This window comes from Caretta caretta, chromosome 6, assembly GCF_965140235.1.
Source record: "Caretta caretta isolate rCarCar2 chromosome 6, rCarCar1.hap1, whole genome shotgun sequence".
Lineage (NCBI taxonomy): Eukaryota > Metazoa > Chordata > Testudines > Cheloniidae > Caretta > Caretta caretta.
In genome coordinates, this window is record NC_134211.1 from 70,757,528 (window position 1) to 70,777,160 (window position 19,633).

The 19,633-nt window shown below is 45.4% G+C and overlaps 1 protein-coding gene across 6 annotated transcripts; it reads right to left on the minus strand.

Annotated features, from left to right (window-relative positions):
* Positions 1–524: 524 nt before the first annotated feature.
* On the minus strand, positions 525–19,400 carry ZFYVE19 (zinc finger FYVE-type containing 19). 6 transcript variants are annotated; one of them, XM_075129698.1, is made up of 13 exons: positions 19,111–19,400; positions 18,387–18,706; positions 17,210–17,331; positions 15,463–15,516; positions 14,778–14,938; positions 13,550–13,695; positions 11,816–11,911; positions 10,472–10,586; positions 9,533–9,742; positions 8,816–8,895; positions 8,077–8,187; positions 5,638–5,823; positions 525–3,289 (listed from the first exon to the last, which is right to left on the minus strand). In XM_075129698.1, exons 2-12 carry the CDS (start codon positions 18,438–18,440, stop codon positions 5,656–5,658), a joined length of 1,317 nt encoding a protein of 438 aa, XP_074985799.1. In that variant the 5' UTR covers positions 18,441–18,706; positions 19,111–19,400; the 3' UTR covers positions 525–3,289; positions 5,638–5,655. The 6 variants fall into 6 exon arrangements, with proteins under 6 accessions (XP_074985799.1, XP_074985798.1, XP_074985797.1 ...); XM_075129697.1 differs by having other exon boundaries at positions 5,660–5,823; positions 19,269–19,399; XM_075129696.1 differs by having other exon boundaries at positions 5,660–5,823; positions 19,111–19,399.
* Positions 19,401–19,633: the final 233 nt, after the last annotated feature.

A 19,633-nucleotide genomic window follows, 5' to 3' on the forward strand; every position in this document is an offset into this window, starting at 1 on the left:
GCCCCAAACATGGTAGTGCTGGAGACCTAAACTCTAAATGAAACCCCCCACAACACAGCAACAATTCAGGGCAAGCCCTAGCATGAATATGGGTCTTGGAAAAACTCAGGGACTTAGGTAAGTAATGTTAAAATTCTGTCTCAAAATATATTTGCCTATCAGCCAGGAACCGCTCCAAAAATCCATTCTGATTTCTCAGATCAATACAGGAGAGAGGGGAAATTAAGAGGATCTGTTAAAGTTAAAAAATCATATTTAAAAAAAAAAACTTATAAAATGGCAAGTCTTTTTTTCAATGGAAAGAATTCTTAAAATCTAAATACAGTATGTTGTTATTTATTGATTGGATTTATTTTGGCCTAGGCCATGAAAATAGACTAGCCAATTTTGCTGTTGTTTACAATCAGTTTCTAGTTACTTTTATTATCCTGGTTCTCAGGCACTAGCCCAAACCTGCCAGGAGGGAGTTGCAAGTATTGCATGGGAATGTTTGTTTAAAAACACCCCCTCTTTTGATTAGAATGTTTCCAGCAGTGTTTTATTGTATTTATCTAGGGTTTACACATTACAATTGAGTATCTTGACCCATGTGCATGAAATAAAGATTTCCCCCCTAAATCATGCTCCTAATAACACCTCTGAGCTCCCCTCTCAAATATTCGTTTTTAACTCTTCTGATGTCATAACCACTCTCAATTCTCCAGCAAAAAAAGGCAAGATCTGATATTTCAGATGCAGAAAAATCAAAATTTTCTGGGCAGAAAACCCTTTCAGGCCCTTTCTATCCCTCAGAAAGAAGCAAAAAAGGGCACAAGACCAATTTTGTTTCTTTTGCAGATATAGTGCTCTCCCTTCATTTGCACAGCTGTTACTCAGGATTTCATGGCTTTTGTTGAGTTAATCTAAACACCTACCAGTGTATTTTCAAAGCACTGGACAAGGATAACACCACACCAGTCCATTGAAGATAATGGAAAGATGTTCAGGGCTTTAGCCATACAACTCTTTTTTAAAGCATGCTTAAATAAGGTTCACAGTATTTGTCTTTCCCAAAGAGACAACCAAAAAGGTTAGTCTGTCTACCCCGCTGCAGACCGCCCTCTTTCCCCACACTACAGAAGTTGATAAGCTAGTGATGGAGTCTAATACATTTCAAGGGGAGGGTTGCACAGAAAAGGCCCATTATTGCAAGCAGAGGGTTCAGCATCCACAAAAGTTCATTTTCTGTGGAGAGGCGAGGGTCAGTCTGTGTGACCAAAGCAAATAAAGAGACGCTCCCATACGTGACTAGGTATTAAACATCAGTTCCAGGACATGCCTTTCTGTGTTCAACAAGATCAGCCCACAGAAACCAGTTTGGAAAGCTGGGCAAGCCAACAGGCTGGCTCAAGCTGTAACCTACCACTTGCTTTCCTCATGAGACTCACTTGGCAGAGCGCACAGGGCCACCCTGGCTGACTGTATAAATAGCTACAAGTTCAACTGTGGCTGAGGAAGCCAGGAAGTTCAATAGGACGGTGCTGAGACTCACCTAGGCATAAATAACCCACAGGTCAGGGTGAGGTGTTTAAGAGAAGTAGCTGTGAAGCAAAGAATTGAATGCACATAGTCTGAATGTCTGGAGGGGAGTCAGGCTTAAGACCTACTGCCGGAGCAGTCTGGACAAATAGTACAGAGAGAAGCCTCTTAAAAATCAAACAGACAGCAGACATTTGAACAGCAGTTACTCCCCTCTCCCCCTGAAAATACTGAGCCACAAAGGGAACAAGGCAGTCACTTTCTGTAAGTGTGGGTGGTTAGGTATCTGAGTAATCATTCCAGTCCAATAATTATGAAATGGCTCTCACTCCTACACAGTAAAACCCAGACATGAATCTTGGTTTAATCTTTTAGACTGTAACCTCCTCAGACCAGGAACTGTCTATTATCATCTTGTGAGTACTGGGCTTTTTGTCACCATTACATCATCATAATCCAGTACCTTTCCTATTCAGCTATCCCAAAGCTCTGTACTAAGGAGTTAGGCCCTGCCACTGTTAATATAAACAGAACTTCAGCCACTGATGGCTTACTCAGAACCATATTAGAGAGAGTGAATTTTGCCAGGTCAGTGCATGACCAACAACTTTGGTCTTAGGGATCTGTGACGTGCACAAGAACAGGCACCAGAGATAGGCAGGAATAGAGCTCCATTTAACATATTCATTCATAGGAACAGAAATATGTGGGGGTAGTGGAGATAGCAGGGGGTGGTATCTTTAGTCTACCAGAGATTCTAATAATTGTATCAGGCCACATTCTGCTCTCAGACAAATGTGTGCAACTCCCATTGACTTCAACAGAATTCTCACACACCTATTTGACAACAGAATTCAGCTCATTATTAGTATTTTACATTTACAAAGCACCTTTCATCCTGAAGGACTCCAGAATGCTTTTCAGATACAGGAATGACATCATCCACCAATAAAATGCAGCCGCTACTGTGGTTGAACCCAGCTGCTGTTTAGCAAGCCCCCAGAAATGCTACACTACAGTTTTAGGTCAGCTCACGGCCTCTCAAATCGAGACAGAGTATGTCAAAAAACAGCAAGTCCTTTCATTTCATTTTTTGATCCATCTGGCATTGGAACTGAGGTCATAGGGCATGACTGCAGGATGACACCCTGTAAGACAATTTCTGAAAATTCTCAAGAGATTTCCCTATACACATTCCTTTATTACACCTCAGAGATTCTTATCACATATCTGATCAAGCCTTGAAGAATTTTATCTTTTCTTAATTTAACTTGCCTTGTCATCTTTTTTGAACAAAATGTGTAAATTATTAGTAAAAGCAGGAAATTATTCATCACGCAGCCTCACAGTGGCTTAAATTCATGCTCTTTCCCTGGCTTTACCATCATCCAAATACCCCCTGGTTTAAACTCATGCTATTTACATTTATACCAATTCATCCATTTTCTAATGTTCCATTGGTTTAAACTCTCATGTATGCAGAGCATATGCTTCACTCCCAGCCATATTTCCCTGGCTATGTTTGGGGAGGGGAGTCACATTTTCGCCAAGCTTCTTTGGAATTACAGAGGTTCCTCGAATTGTTCAAGAGGTCCTCTGTTTTGGTAGCAAGTGCATGTCTGCCTGAACTCTTCCCATCTTGACAACTCCCTCTGTATCTCCATTTTCCATCTTCTTCCCTTTCCACAGCTCATGGACTCATTTCTGCTTACGAGGAGGACGATAGCTAGATGTGCGGTGCTCCTTCCGGTCAAGCTCATCATGGCCTTCCCTGAAAGGCAAACAAGAATTGAAGATGGCGTTTAGCAATGGTAGGTTGTGCAGACTGGCCTTCCCAGCAGTAGCAGCTGCATAGAGCCTCATCCAACTAATGCAACCAAAAGATAATCCCCACTGACACATTTAACTAACCGAGGAATTCTCCCTTGGGCCACCATTGGCTGTATTAAGACTGACAGCTGAGGGTTTTTGTTTTTTTTTTTTAACATCGCCCTGGAAAGTTCTTTATGGAGAGGAAGACTGCCTGCTAATTTAGAAAACTTCATTTTGTCCTCTGACTTCTGGAGAGAGAAATGACAAAGGGTCTCTCTGAAATGTTCATGTAATTAGTGATACATTCTCAGGACAGTGGGTAAGAGACATGCAATAAGAGCTGTGATTATAATCTGTTGCATATGGCACTGCAAATGAAATGTAGAGGGCAAAATCCCAGCTCAATTAATTTCTGCTCATTTTCAGGCAGGTAGGATTATTTATTGACTGAAGACACAAACCCTGATCTTCAGCGTACAGCTGATTTAATTTAATACCCTGCCATTCTGCTGCTTTTCTCATCTCTGCCTCTTACAGCTCCATTATCTGGCTGATGTGTTTTTCCTTAACCTTATTTAGCATTACCAGTTACGCATGTCCTTATTATTTTAATATATTCTCTCTCACCGCCCCCTCCATTGCACTGGTCTCTGCAGAGCCACCAACAGGCCATGAAATGACAGAATGAACATCAGAGATCATCTCAATCTACCATCTGGTTTCTGTTTCACACTTCAAGTTAGTCACTGTCCATTCAACACTACCCTTGGAAATCAAGCAACTCCAGTGCTTTAGAAAGAGAAATAATGATGAAAATAAATTAGAAGCCCAGACAGAACAGTCTTGCACTGAAGGAAAATAGCTTCTTAAACCAGAGATTTATAACATGCTGCCAGAATGCAAAACCTTTAGGTCAGGGGTGGCCAACCTGTGGCTCCGGAGCCACCTGCAGCTCTTCAGAAGTTAATATGCGGCTCCTTGTATAGGCACCGACTCCGGGGCTGGAGCTACAGGTGCCAACTTTCCTGTGTGCCAGGGGGTGCTCACTGCTCAACCCCTGGCTCTGCCACCGGCCCTGCCCCCACTCCACCCCTTATCGCCCCTCTCCTGAGCCTGCTATGACCTTGCTCCTCCCCCCCAGAGCCTCCTGCACACCACGAAACAGTTGATCGGGAGGTGCAGGGAGAGAGGGGGAGGCACTGATCAGTGGGACCACCGGTGGGTGGGAGGTGCTGGGAATGGGGGGTGGAGCTGATGGTGGGCGGGCGCTGACTTATTACTGTGGCTCTTTGGCAATATACATTGGTAAATTCTGGCTCCTTCTCAGGCTCAGGTTGGCCACCCCTGCCTTAGGTGTTTAAAAGTTAAAGTTGCAATTATTGCATTGCTCAACTGAGAGTTAGCAGCTTTTGGTACATAACATGTAGAGACTCTCCAATTTCAAGTGCTTCAGGAACCACCAGATTAAAAAAAAAAAAAACAAAAACGGAAATTTCACATGGTCTAAGGCCATGGTTCTATCCTTGTAGATCCCACACTTTCCTCCTAGCTGATCTCTCTGCCAGTGACAATCTGTTCTGACCAATCCTTCAATATCCTTAACAAACCACAGGAATTGCCAAACCTGAACAATGGTCTCGCGCATCTTGCCTTCAGCAGTGGCTAGTGTAACATGCTTCAGAAAAAGGCATAACATCCTCACCATGATACACCTAGAGCACACAATACTATAGTACAAAAGGAACATTTTTTCCTGATCCCAGTTTATGCCCTGAAGCATGAGGATAGTGCTTGTACTTCCATGCTAGCTAGTTTAGCTAATCGTGCTATAAAACTATATCCTGAAAGGCCGAGATAACCATCTGACTCTTGAACTTCTCAAATTTCTCCTTCTCTTAGGGGCTCTTCCATTTAGTGGAAGAAACACACACTAAACCATGCAACATAAAAGGTTGTTACAAGGAGGAGGGAGAAAAATTGTTCTCCTTAACCTCTGAGAATAGGACAAGAAGCAATGAGCCTTAAATTGCAGCAAGGGCAGTTTAGGTTGGACATGAGGTAAAATTAACTGTCAGGGTGGGTAAGCACTGGAATAAATTGCCTAGGGAGGTTGTGGAATCTCAGTCATTGGAGTTTTAAGAGCAGGTTAGACAATCACCTGTCAGAAATGGTCTAGATAATACTCAGTCCCCTGCACTCATGGCAGGACTAGACTAGATGACCTCTCGAGGTCCCTTCTAATCTTACACTTCTGTTATTCTAACTTGGCATGGAGAACTAGGTTTCATCTTGATGGGTATCTCTTGCCTAAAGGCGTTGTCGCTGTTACCGGAAGCATCGCTGGCAGTAGAGATCATCATCACAGCCATGGCAGCGTAATGTGGCATTTTCGTTGCAGATACAACACCATGGTAACTCCTCATCATCACTGTCTTCTGCCTTAGCAATTGGGCTGGGTTTCTTAGCACTAGCTGTGGCAGTTGGAGCTTGGATCTAATACCGGAATAAATCAGATAAATAAAAATCAGGGGTCAGATTAGGATAATTTAGGAGAATTAGACTGAACTATGCTGGGTGAGGATGGTCTCACCTGGGACAGCAACTGGGGAGGATTTTTACATTGTGATTCTGTCCAGAACAGAGACATACAGCACTTACATATATACTACTTCAGTGTCTTTACATCAAGGGTGTCCAACCTTTGCAGACACCAAACTCTGCACAGCAAGCTTGCCTGGAGTCCAAGCACTTGTTTTCACATGCATTTACCTAATTCTCTAACTAAAAAATAAATGCTCCCACCCAGATTTCATATGCTTTTATCTTCCTGATAGGCAGATAGTTTCTCCTACTTCTTTGATGTCACCATCATCATCCACCTACAGTTATTATCTTTGTTGTGGCAAATGGCAATACTTAGAGGCCCCAGCCAGGATCTCACTGGGCAAGGCACTGTTCAGGCAAGAAGAGACAATCCCTGCTGCAAAGAGCTTACAGTCTAAACAGCCCAGACAGACAAGGGGTGGGGGAAAGGAAGTATTACTCTCTCTCCACTTTGTAGATGGGGAATCGAGACAGAGAGAGGCTCTGTGACTTGCCCAGGGTCACAGAGAAATTCTGTGGTAGCGCTCAGAATGGAACTCAAAATTTCCAAAGTGCAATGCCTTAACTACGAGACCATCGGTCTCCTTAGATTTATACTGCCCTTGCGCTGATAACAGTTTTGTTGTTCCCAGGATATGAGAGAGAGAGACAAGGTGGATGACGTAATATCTTTTATTGGACCAACTTCTGTTGATGAGAGAGCCCTGAAGAGGAGCTCTGCGGACCTTGAAAGCTTCTCTCTTTCACCAACAGAAGTTGGTTCGATAAAAGATATTACCTCACCTGCCTTGACTCTTTTATGGTGCAAAGCAGCCATAGGGAGAACCTTAGCACTCCGGAAGCCACATATCTATTTGGAGAAAGCGTCAGAACATTCTTCAAAGATTGCAAAAACAGTTTCCTAGCAAAACAATAAATAGAGATGGGTGAATAACTGATTTTTCCATTTGGTAGCAGTTACAATTAAAAAAAAAATTTGGATCAGGTTGATCCAAAGCGAAATTCTTTTGAACATTTTAACAAAACCAAAAAGTTGAAAACAATCTTGTTTCAGGTTGAATGAAATGTTTAATTTTACCTGAAATGAAAACTTTGTTTTAGATTTAGAGGATTAAGGTTTTTATTTTTTTAAATAAAATTAAAGGAAATTTCTAATGAAAAAGTTGTTTTGAATAAAAAAAGTCAAACCATTTCATTTTGAAAGTGTCAGAAAACTAAACTTTTCAGTTTTCTGAGAGTTTTTCTTTTTTCCACAACTAAAACCATTTGGCACATGAGACAAATCTGCAAAATCTTTTGGTCAAAAAAATTTGGCCCAGCTCTAATGGTAAGTTTGTTTTTATAATAATATAATTATATTCACACTAATGATCGTGAAAGGTCAGGGTAACAAAGCTTTAACACTGACACATTGATCACTTCTGTAATTAAAAGATGTTTTCCCACTGAGGACGGATACTTCAGTTACATGGAGATCACAGATTCGTTTCATTCTTCTGACATGTAACAGAGAGCGTGTGCATGCTGCTATGCTACAGGCTGGAATTGCCATGAATATATGGCATCCTTTTACTAATTCCCTCCACTGACATTATAAGAGCTACTTGATTACTACTGCTCTCTACAGGCCTGATCCTACACCCATTGGAGCCAGTGGAAAAGCTCCCACTGACCGCAGCAATGCAGGATCAGGCTCTCTAGTAGCAGACTGTAGTTTATGTTCTGTGTAATTACACTGATGGGTTAGGAATCCCTTCTCTTGTATCTTCCCTGCTGGCTATATGCCAACCAGGTCCTCTGATTGCAGAGGGTGCCATTCAGTCCTGCAGATAGCTGGTTTTCAGGGAGCCATGCTCCAGATAGAGAGCCCTGTTAAAGCTTGCCAGCAGGGGGCAGAGGCAAAGTACAGTCAGTGTTGGCTGGCCTTGGAAAAGCCAGTTGAGACATTCACCTCCTCATCCTGCCAACCTAGGGAAAGCTGGTTGGTAGCTCTTTGCCATGCTCTGGTTTTGGGAACTTCCAGTACCGTAAATACCATTGTAAGGCAGCCTCAGAGCAGGACTGAGATTTGCGTTACACTAAGCTGTGTTGTATCAGGAACTGGAACAGGTCATTTCAAGAGGGTTTGACTGGCTCACAGACCTTTAGCTTTGCTTTCTTGGGTGTGTTCTGCTGTGAGGTTGCTGGGTGGGTGGCCTGATCAGCAGGGATGTTGAAGCCGCTTGCTTCATCCAGAGCTGCTTCCTGTGTGAGCTGGGAACAAAAGAAAGCAAGAAGTCTTTTGCTTCAAACTCCTATGTGAGCCTCTCTCCTGGAGCAAAACCTCTTTCCCCTCTCTTAATCTCAAAACTCTCTAGAGATGCCCAAATGTTATAGCTAAGAGGTCTGCAGGGAGGGAGAACTGCCTTTATAAAGTGAGCTGCACTGTATCATCTCCTGCTTAGGGGCAGGGATGTCAGATGAGTAACAATCAAGAGAGAAAGGGGAAAGAGAGAAAATGTGTGCATGAAAGGGAAAAACACAAGAGGCTGGCACGGGCCTGCGTACTCCACGGCTAGCAGGACCTACATTCTGTGGCAAACTCCAGAGATACATGGGGCTCTTGAGACAGGGAAGTCGCATATCCACACAGGAAGGAACCAAGAAAGGGCAAGTCAGATGCACACAGTGACAGAACATAGTCTGCAACCTTAGCCAGCTGGGCTACAGAACTGCTCTGCTAACCACTTTGAGGAGGAGTTAGTTTTAGACGTGAAAGATCTGAGAGAGCAAGACCCTGGCCCAGGGACAAACAACAGGGTCATTGCACACTGAATAAGTAACAAAAATGCTAGGATTATTTAAAAGGAAAGCAAGCAGAGTCCCAACAGCTGATCCTGACCTGTTTTAGGACTCGCTGAATGGCTTCTTCCTCCGTCAGCTCCTCATCACTATCAGGGAGCTTGTAGTTTTCCAGAGTAACTGCAAGAGGAGTGGAAGGTTATGAGGCTACAGTGAGCTACACTTGAATAGCACCTGTTGCCATTTCACATCTCAAAGGACGCTGTCTGTGCTCGGCATGGGGAGTTGAATTTGATCTTGCATCACAACCCTCGACCCAGTTCTGTTTTTTTGCAAAGCAGATGGTACACTGAAGGGAACGCACAATGGCATCTCCTTTTGGGATGGGTCTGTGTGTAAGGGAGATAACATTTTCTTTCAAATTTTTAAAAGTTGGGGGTGGAGGAAGGAAAAAAAATGTATTTTAAGGGGCATAATTAAACAAGTCTTGGCACGTTGGAATTAGCTGTAGGCTGGGTATGGGGCAAAGGGAGTTAATCTACACAGCTTCACCCATGGGCCTTAACCCCTAGCTTTCATAATCCTGGACTACTCCATACAGCTTAACAACTGGACTCCAAATCCTGTCATGAAGGGACCGTCCATTTCTAGTAGAGACGTGATTCCCTCAAGCTGTAACTGCTTCCCATTGCTAAATGGAGGTTAATCTTCATGTAAAGGCACCAACTTCTCCCAACAAGACAAAGAGACGCTACCACCAAGCTAACAACGTCCTTTTCTTCTTCAGCACAAGCTAGTGTTTCTTCCTATTACTCACCTTTCTCGGGGTCCTGGCCTCTGAGTGCTGCCAGTCTCTTTGCAACTTCTAGGATTTTCTCCTCCCTAGTGTTCTCCTCCCTCAGCTCAGCAGCAGCCTCTGCCAGAAGTTTATTCTTCTCCTCCTCCAGCTGTTTTGGGTCCAGATCAGCAGTGCTGATGCCACTCTGACTTCTCCGATTGAGATCATTCAGGGTCTGGGTATTAACAGCTGGAAAACAGCCAGACAAAGCATGTAGGTGTTACAATGGCAACCACCTCCAGGCATAGCACATGCCATTAAAAGAATGGGCTAAGAGTAACAGAACTCTTGTCTCATCTTGTGGAGAAGTCTGCTGTTCTACTGCACAGCTCTCTCTTTTCCATAGCTAAAATTACTGATGAGTTTCAAGATACATGAGTCACACAGTAGCAGGACCCTTGTATGTGGACATAGTAACTAAGTCACAGTGCAGTTTTTATTGGGGTCCCATGGAAGACACCCCCTTTTGAGAAGAACACATTACAGCAATCAAGAGAGTTTTAAGCAAACCACAGGGGATGTTGGGCATGGCTCTGGCCAGACTAGCGTCTCAAGATCTTGACTACTACCATGTGAACCATCTAATAGAACATGGAAGGACTGGAAATTCTAAAAATTGTTCCTCCCCAGACGGGGCTACCATAAAAAAACCAGAGAAAAATAATCCAACAAGATTACCATTGAAAGGGGAAACATAACCACACGGGCTGAGACAATGACAAATCAACATAGGTCTGGTTTTCTGCTCTTGGTCAACATTGTGTGTTGGTAAGGGGGAGGTAGGGATAAGGCAGGATACTTGGCACACTTTTAAGCCTGGTGGTTTCGGAGGTACCTGCTTCCTTCTCATTAGGACACACATCATGGTGTATGTAGTGTCCTTAAGGAAAACTGTTTGAGGCCAATGATAACCGATACCTTGAGGCTGGGCTCCTGGACTAGAACTCTCATCAATGGCAACTTCCTCAGCCAGCTGGGTCAACAGATCATCAGACTGTTGGACTTGGGTTCTGGTATCAGGGGGCTGGTGCACCTGGAAAAAGAGAGAGGTCACGTTGGAGAAAGCTGTAGGAGAGTGTTAAACAGGTGATGGAAGGAGACAAATTGAAAAATCTGAAAAATTGTGTAACCTATTATGAGACTATCCTAATTAGGACCAAAATTTTCAAAAGCGTCCAGTAATGCCAGGTGCCTCCATTTTTGGGTGCCCAACTTGACATGCATTGGGCCTGATTTGCAGAGATGTTGAGCTCGCACAGCTTCTATTGAAGTCAACCGGCTAATCCAAGCACAGAACTGGGAGCCAGGAACTGATGCGATCTAATCCCAGCTCTGATACGGATTCTACTGTGACACTGCGCCCGACATTTAGGCACCAGAATAAGTGGACCAATTTTCACAATTGTTGGGCAACCATATAAGTCAGTGGAAATTGTTTTGAAAAAGGAGAGAAAGTGGCTAGGACCCTAAATTGAAAAAACAACTAAATCCCAGTATAGACAGTGCTAGGCTGATAGAATAATTCTTCCATCAACCTAGCTACCATTTCTCAGGGAGCTGGATTACCTTTGCCAAAAGGAGAATCCCTCTTGTCAGCGTAGGTAGTGTCTACATCGGGGTGGGCAAACTTTGTGGCCCGAGGGCCACATCAGGGTTGCTAAATGGTATGGAGGGCCGGGTATGGAAAGCTTTACCTCTGCAAACAGCCTGGCCCCCACTCCCTATCCGATCCCTCCGACTTCCCGCCCCCTTCAGAACTCCCAACCCATCCAACCCTCCCTGCTTCTTGTCCCCTGACCACCCCCTCCTGGGACCCCCTGCTGCTAACCGCACCCCCTATCCAACACCCTCAATCCCTGCCCCCCCCGAATCCCCGCCCCCATCCAACACCCCCAATCTCTGCCCTACCCCCAGAATCCCCGCCCCCATCCAACCCCCTCACTCCCTGTCTCCTGACCGCACCCTCCCCCCAGAACCTCCACTCCATCCAAGCGCCCCGTCCCCTGACTGCCCCCTGGGACCTCCTGCCCCTTATCCAACACCCCCCCCTCCCCGCCCCCTTACCATGCCACTCAGAGCAGCAGGACAGGCTTATTGGAAAGCCTGGGAGGTGGGTGGGCGCAAGCCGTGCTGCTGCATGGCTGCGGGTGAGGGGGAACAGCGGGGGAGGGGCCGGGGGCTAGCCTCCCCAGTTGGGAGCTCAGGGGCCGGACAGAACAGTCCCACAGGATGGAAGTGGCCCACGGGCCATAGTTTGCCCACCTCTGGTCTACACTGAAGTGTTGCAGTGGAAAAGCTGTACTGCCTTTGTGTTTTACGTGTAGACAAGCCTTTAATCTCTCTGAGCCTTTGTTTCCCCTGTAAAATGGAGATAATCACACTTCAATACCTCCCAGGGGTGCTGTGAGGATAAATACATTAAAGAAACTGCAGTGATAGAGGACATATAATTACCTAAGATAAACAGATAGCTTTGAAAATCAGGCCACTTACAACTAGTTATGGACTTAGGAGGCTAAAGTTAGTACCAATTTTTAAAAAAATCTTGGCCATAAAATGTAAATACACTATAGTCCAGTACATTTTATATGGATATATATGAAATAGTCCAGTACATTTTATATGGATCATTAAGGGGAACCTGTCCAGTTAAAAATAAGTTTGTTTTTTTTTTAAAAAGTCCACATTCATGTTTTAAACAACACTTGACGTTGTTAATCTATTTTGCATTTCTCTCAGTATGCAATGAAAGTTGCGATGAATGCTAACCAGTTTCACTTTAATTCCTGCTCAGTTTCACTTTCAAGTTTGTGTCTCCTACCACTAGGCTACAACATTTGAGCTGTCAATATTGTAGAGGAGCACTTTTTTTTTTAAGTTATGGAAACTTTTGCAAATGTCCTACTTCAGTTTTGGAAAAGTTTTTTTTTTTTTTTTTTTTTAAGTTTAAACATACAAACCACTACCACCTAAATTTGGGGTTAAACGTGACCCAGCTGTGTCTCAATGTAAATATTGTTTTACACATTTGGCACTCTATTCACCGTTTGGGATGCTGTGCCACGCTCTTGGAAGGCATTTCTGACATCTCTCTACACAGAAGCCACGTTTTATCTTCATTGATCAGTTCATAAAAGTTTGTTTTCTTTTGACAAGTGAACTTCTGGTATAGTCTCGTATTTACCACGGTTCAAGAGGAAATTTCTTCCTGTCTCACTCCAAATTAGTTATTATTAATCTGTTCTTTTTAAGTTGCCATCCATTTGATTGCTTCATTATTTAATAAGAATGCCTTGAGCTGATATAGCAGCTTTCAAGCAAGAATCTAAAAGCACGAGTGAACAACATATCAACCTTCAGAAATAGGCAAGTATTATCACCTTTATTCATAGGTGGAAAAACTACAGCAGAGAGGGGTTAATAGCTCGCTATTCAGAGGTGGGGAGCACCCACAGATTCCTTTGACTTCAATGGGAGTGGTGTGTTCTCAGCACTTCCGAAAATCAGGCCACACATTTCTTCTCCAAGTTACAAAGCAAGCTGATGGCAGAGCTGGGACTAGAATCCTGGACTCTTGACTCCTGGTGCCAGGTTCTAACCTCCAGACAATGCTCCCCCTCAAGCCAAGTCCACCCACATAAAACAACTAACAGCCTAACTGTTAAAGTCTCACCTGAATCTCAGAGAGGGAAGCTCCTTTCTCAACTAAACTAACAATCAGTTGTGAGACAGTGCCACAAAGGGCCCACCATCTCCGAGTCCTCATCAAGCTGAAGAACACGTGCCCTTAGTTCAATTCTGGAGCATGACAATGGACTCTTATACTACAAGCTGGGAGCTAATGAGCATATTTCTGGAGCAGCAAGGTGGACGTGAGTCGATGAAGTAGGAGGAAGGGCCTCTTATGCCTCTGAAATCTCTTGGGATACTACAACTACTGGAAGACCTCAGATAGAGAAACCCATGAACTGATATAAGGGGGCCAGGGGATCTTACCGGTCTGGGAGTTTTGGTTGGAAGGGCTCTTCCCTGCAGGGCAGCCAGACGGTCTTCCATTTCCTGTGTGGATGGAATGGGTTTGCTGGGGTCATCCTTCAGTGCTGCAAGCCTAGATTCTATCTCAGCTTGAGATGGGATGGACTCTGCAATTCAAACCAACTCTGTTTGTTTACAGCAAGCAAATGGCTTTTATAGTTTTAGTGTCTTGGAATATATTTTTCTTTCGAGAATGGGGCCCTGGACAGCTAAGCAAAGCCTCCCTCACTTCACTGATCACAGCCAGGGATAATTGGCCAGAGCCATGACCAATATCCCCTGTGGTTTGCTTAAAATTTTCTTGATTGCTGTAATGTGTTCTTCCAAAAAAGGGTGTCTACTCCATGGGACCCCAATAAAAACAGCAATGTCACTCAGTTACTATGTCCACATACAAGAGTTCTGCTACTGTGTGACTCATGTACCTTGAAATGATTAGGGCACTGGTCTAATGCTATCATCCACCACTTAATTCTAGCCACTGCCTCCTCCCCTGTAGATCTCCCAGACATGAAGTTTGTGGCACCAACCTAACTAGAGGAGTGAAAGTGAAATGCATGTTCCACCTCCCACTTTGGAGCCAGACAGTCCATTGCTGCTGTTTCCCACTCGAGCATCCTAGAACTGCCTGCTGAAATCAGCTTTCCTTTGTTTGTTCCTGGAAGCAGGAATGGGCAAAGTGTAGTCCCATGGAGCCCTGCATTGCTCTTGGCAGGAACCAGTACTTCAGTCAAAGCGTTCCCATGTGTGACCTCTGCACAACAGTTTGGCCACACACTAACAGCACCATGTGCAGTCCCCTGCTTCACTTCGTTCCTAACATTACCATGCCCAGGGACATGCCCAGGACAGATGTAAACAAGCAGCTTATTTCACTGTGTCAAGACATACAAGATAAGGACTGAACCATGCAAACCAGTGAGAAAGCAGAGGTCCAGGGCAGCAAAATGTGTGCGCCGGAGAGCAGCAGCCCAGGGAATGGGGCCCAGGTACCCACTGCTCTGATAGCATGGGCAGGACTTGGCTCCCATGGGCAGCTTTCTCCCATCAATTTCCATGTCTGGAGGTTAGTCTCAAATGCACCGACTGTTGTGAGTGTGCAGTCCACCCTTGCTATTTGTACAGCTCAGAAGCAGCAACCGAACCTCTGCTCAGATGTAGGAAGCTTACACCGTACTATCAAACTCACTGGGCTTTGTTTCCTCCTTAAGCCTCTCCAGCCGCTCTGCAATAGCTCGATCCTCCTTTGACAGCCCCTGATATTTGGAGCCTCTCTGGCATTGGGGTTTCACTGGGCCTTTCTGCGAACCCATCGGCTGGTTCTGCTTGGCCTCAAGAGCTGCTACACGCCTGTGACGAGGGAAAAAACAAGCATAACTTGGAGCAGGCACTTAGAACACGAATTATGAAGGCATCTTCTGCAAGCTCCTCTACAAACATGTTATTTAGGGAAAGATGATACAGGACAGAATATGGAAACTCTTTTATTCCTGCTCCTGACTTTGCTAGGATGGATTTGGGTCTGGGGAAGCAGAGATCCTCCCAAGGACTAAGGAAAACCATTCCTCTCACAGAAGCACTGATATAAAATGGTCAAAAAGTAGACTAGATGATTAGTAATGAAACATGGAACCTTTCAGTTCTAGATCACAGGTTTGAATTCAGCCTTGCTGTATAGCAGCCAAAAGTCATTATCATCAGGTGGCTGTTTGGTGACCTTACTGAAAGAGCTGCTGTTCTCAGTCCAGTTCCAAGCAGAGAAGTGTCCATGTCACAAGCCCACCTTCTTGGTGGCAGTCTCAACAGAGAAGCAAAGAACCAAAAGAATATCCACCTAAAGATTCAAATGTGCTGGACTAACTAGCAAAACTCACTTTTTGTAGTTCTCTGGTGGAGACCATCTAGCTGTACTAGTCCGAGACACTCCTCTGGAAAGCAAAAACAAACATCCCACTGTAAAACAAAGACCTGAGACAGATGTCCAGATAATGCTACAACCGCACATCCTCTCTCTTTCAAACCTAGAGAAATTATGATGCACATGGCTATGGCACTCATTGCCGTAAAAAGTAAAAATTTACTTGGTTTAAAACATGTCATCAGTATTCCACAATAAGAGGAGCACAGACACCACTCTCTGCAGCAGCCTGCAGTTAGAAAGAGACAGCAAATGGAAAGAGACCTGGGGACAAAGGCTCTGGGTTCTCCTAGCTCAGGATCAGTGGGAAGCCTTGGGAAAGAGATGTGCCTTACATCTCTTTCAAAATACAAAATTATATAACAAATGTTTTAAAATGTATTATATTATCTTGTATAATGATTGTATATTACAGAAATGGTTATAGAATACAAATTATTATAATTATATGTAATAATTATATATTACAACATATTGAGTTACCTGATTATGTGCTAATCTTAACTCTGCATGTCCTGATTTGTGTGCTTAACTATGCAACCTGTACCTGTGCATCTGAGGCTTTCAAAGCAGGAAGACTGTGAATATTTTTTCTGTTACAACCAAATCAATCCCACAAACTTTAAATCTTCAGATTATACATGGCATCTAGGCCTCTGAAACAGTGAAGGTGGATTATTTTTGTTTGTTTTTTGATTTAGTGACAACACTTCCAATCACCTTATCACCAAGCTGCTCAGCTACTATACCAGGGGTGGGCAAACTACGGCCCGTGGGCCGCATCTGGCCCCCCAGCCATTTTAATCCAGCCCTTGAACTCCTGCTGCGGAGCGGGGTCTGGGGCTTGCCCCGCTCCAGTGCTCCAGCCGGGGAGCAGGGTTGGGAGCTGCTCCACGCGGCTCCCGGAAGCTGCAGCATGTCCCCCTTCCAGCTCCTATGTGGAGGCGCGACCACGGGGCTCTGCTCTGCACGCTGCCCCCACTCCAAGCACTGCCCCTGGAGCTCCCATTGGCTGGGAACCATGGCCAGTGGTCTGGCCGTGTGGCCGCGCCTCTGCATAGGAGCCAGAGAGAGGACATGCCGCTGCTTCCAGGAGCCACTTGAGGTAAGTGCCGCCCACAGCCTGCACCCCTGAGCCACCCCGCTGCACCACAACCTCCTACCCCAGCCCTGATCCCCCTCCCGCTCTCCAAACTCCTCGGTCCCAGCCCGGAGCACCCTCCTCACCCCAAACCCCTCATCCCCAGCCCCACCCCAGAGCCCACATCCCTAGCCAGAGCCCTCACCCCCTCCCTGTGCCCCAGCCCAGAGCCCCCTAAATGCCTCATTTCTGGCCCCACTCTGGAGCCCGCACGCCCAGCCAGAGCCCTCACCCCCTCCCGCACCCCAACCCCAATTTCGTGGGCATTCATGGCCCGCCATACAATTTCCATACCCAGATGTGGCCCTCGGGCCAAAAATTTGCCCACCCCTGTACTATACAGTTGTATGGATACTTGGAACTGAAACCCACATGGTAACAGCTCAGTAAAGGACTAGTTTGGCATTTCAGTTTATGGACAGCATACATGTGGCTGTGTAAAGTGGAGTTATAAAAAGAGAAGTGGATCAAAATCTGCACTGTGACACCAGAGGCTGAAACAAACAAACAAACAAAAAAGAGTATATAAACACACAGACTGTGCCCAAGTCTCCCACCTTACCTGGTTAGCTCCCCGTGACACTGCTTGCACACCTTCTGCTGAGCATTCCCGTAACGGGGAACAATGGCGCTGAACCCAAGGCAGCCTGAGCAAAATGCCCGCCCACAGTTCTTGCACCCACACTGAGAAGAAACAAGGAAGTGCAAGAGTTTCATTGGCTGGCTGAAACACTGTGAAATATACACTGAATCTCTCTGGATGTGCACCAGGCAGGAGCAACTTCCACATCAAAAGTACTTCAGAGATATGATATGTGCTAGTTTGTAAGTTTAAAAAGAAAATTAAGTATTTGTATGAATAAGAATAGTAGTTGCAGCTACACTAGCTAGATTAAACAGCGTAAGAGTATCAGCCTTTCGGACACAAGCTGATCACCTGCTGGAGTCAGGAATACCATCTCTTCCCCTAGTATAGTAAGAGGGTGGGGGGGGGGTTCACTCTTTTTTCTGAAGTATCTGGAGAACATTGAACTACATGGACCATAAGTCTGTACTGTTATAGCAGTGGTTCTCAAACTTCATTGCACCGCAACCCTCTTCTGACAACAAACATTACTACATGACTCCAGGAGGGGGCACTGAAGCCTGAGCCCGCTAGAGCCTCGCCGCCCTGGGTTGGGGGAGGCAAAGCCCAAGAGCTTCAGCCCTGGACAGAGGCCTGTAGCCTGAGCCCCACCACCCAGGGCTAAAGCCACAGCCAAAGCCAAAGCCCAAGCCCTGCCGCCCGAGACGATGAGGGTCGGGCTTTGGGCCTGGGTGGTGGGGCTTGGGTTTTGTCTTCGGCCCCAAACCCTAGCAAGTCTAACACGAGCCTTGGCGACCCCATTAAAATGGGGTAACAACTCACAGTTTCAGAACCACTGTGTTATAGCAATTCCTATATGTTTTAAACACAGAGAGGTTAACATGCCTGTGTCATTAATATACAATTAAGGAAAACAATGACACTGACACACAAAAAACATGTGCTTAGAGCCAAGGAAGCTCAGCAGGTTTGAACTGTAGAATGTAAAGCAGAGAGTGGGAGGTGGGGTTACTATTTCTGATATGAGGAGCCTCAAACTGTTGGCGTTTCAGATGGCATTGATCAAATGCTGCCACGAGGAAACTCACTCAGCTGCCTGCCTAACTGGCTTTTTAGGGCCAGATCTTGTATCCAGTGTTGAAGAGAGACTTGCCTCTTTCCTGAAGAGGGTAAACTTGGAAGCACAGCCATAACACCTTCTATCCATAGGGCTAATGGAGAACACACGCTCACTCTCTCACAGATATATCAAAAAGAAATAGTTTATCCCCGGAAGCTGTCTATTTGTCCAGATGGAGCTGTCCTGGAATATTCTTCTCCTTCAAAGGGAGGAGCACGTTGGGGGAAATGATGAATTATGGCATTTCAGAGTTTACTTGCTGCACGCTTGGTTGTAGAAACGATGGTTCCAGATTCTTTCAGCAGAGAGAGGAGGAGAAAGGATCTGATCCTTGCTTAACTTTTACAGACAACCTTTTAATGAAAGCATTATTGTTAACAATAAATAACATTATAATTTGCTGTTCTCTTACATGACTATGTTCTGACAGCTCAAAGCAAGGACAAGACACACCAAGTGCTCTCCATCTCCTCCAAATCACTGCCAGTCTAAATCGCCTTGTTCTGCAAAGCCCATTAGCAATAACAACATCCACTGTCTTTGTATTGTACAAGTTTGCATACTTAGGATGCCACCTCCCCAAAGCAGAGATTTAATTCCTGTTTTAACATACGTTGCCATAAAACTATTATGTATTTGGCAGCACAAAGTGCTCCACAACATACAAACACACAACATTACAAAAATCCCAGGTCCCAGAAGCTCCCAGTCCAAATCAGGTGCCCCGGAAAGCTGCAATACTATACCCGTAGCGTACCAACAGTAATCACAGCGAGAGTCTGGACGCAGAGGCTGCATCAGTGCAAACCCCACTCGACTCAGTACACGGCTCCCAAGCTACAGGGCTTTGCACCTATTGAGCCCCCGCCCTTCGCCTCACCGACTCTAGCGGAAGGGGTTAATGCTGCCGCTTACGGCTAGGAAACTTTGCTGCTCACATCCCACCAACACCCGAGATAGCCAAGAACACAGCCCTGGCAGCGCAGAGCGCGACGGACGTTGTAGTCCTTCCACCCCGTCCGATCCCCTTCCGCAGGACTATAGAAAACTACACGTCCCAAGACAATGCGCATACCCCCTGCTGCGCAGAGCCTGCCGGGAGCAGTGATTCTGCCGGTTGGCCAGAGAGAGACCTTCCCGGTGGGCTGTGGGCCGCGCGGGGCATTATGGTAGTTGTAGTTCTCTTTCCCCGAAGGGCTCTAAGAACCAGAGGTCAGTCGGGAGGCCGGAGAAACTACATTTCCCAGCAGCGAGGGGTGCGGGGCCGAGGAGGCGGGGAT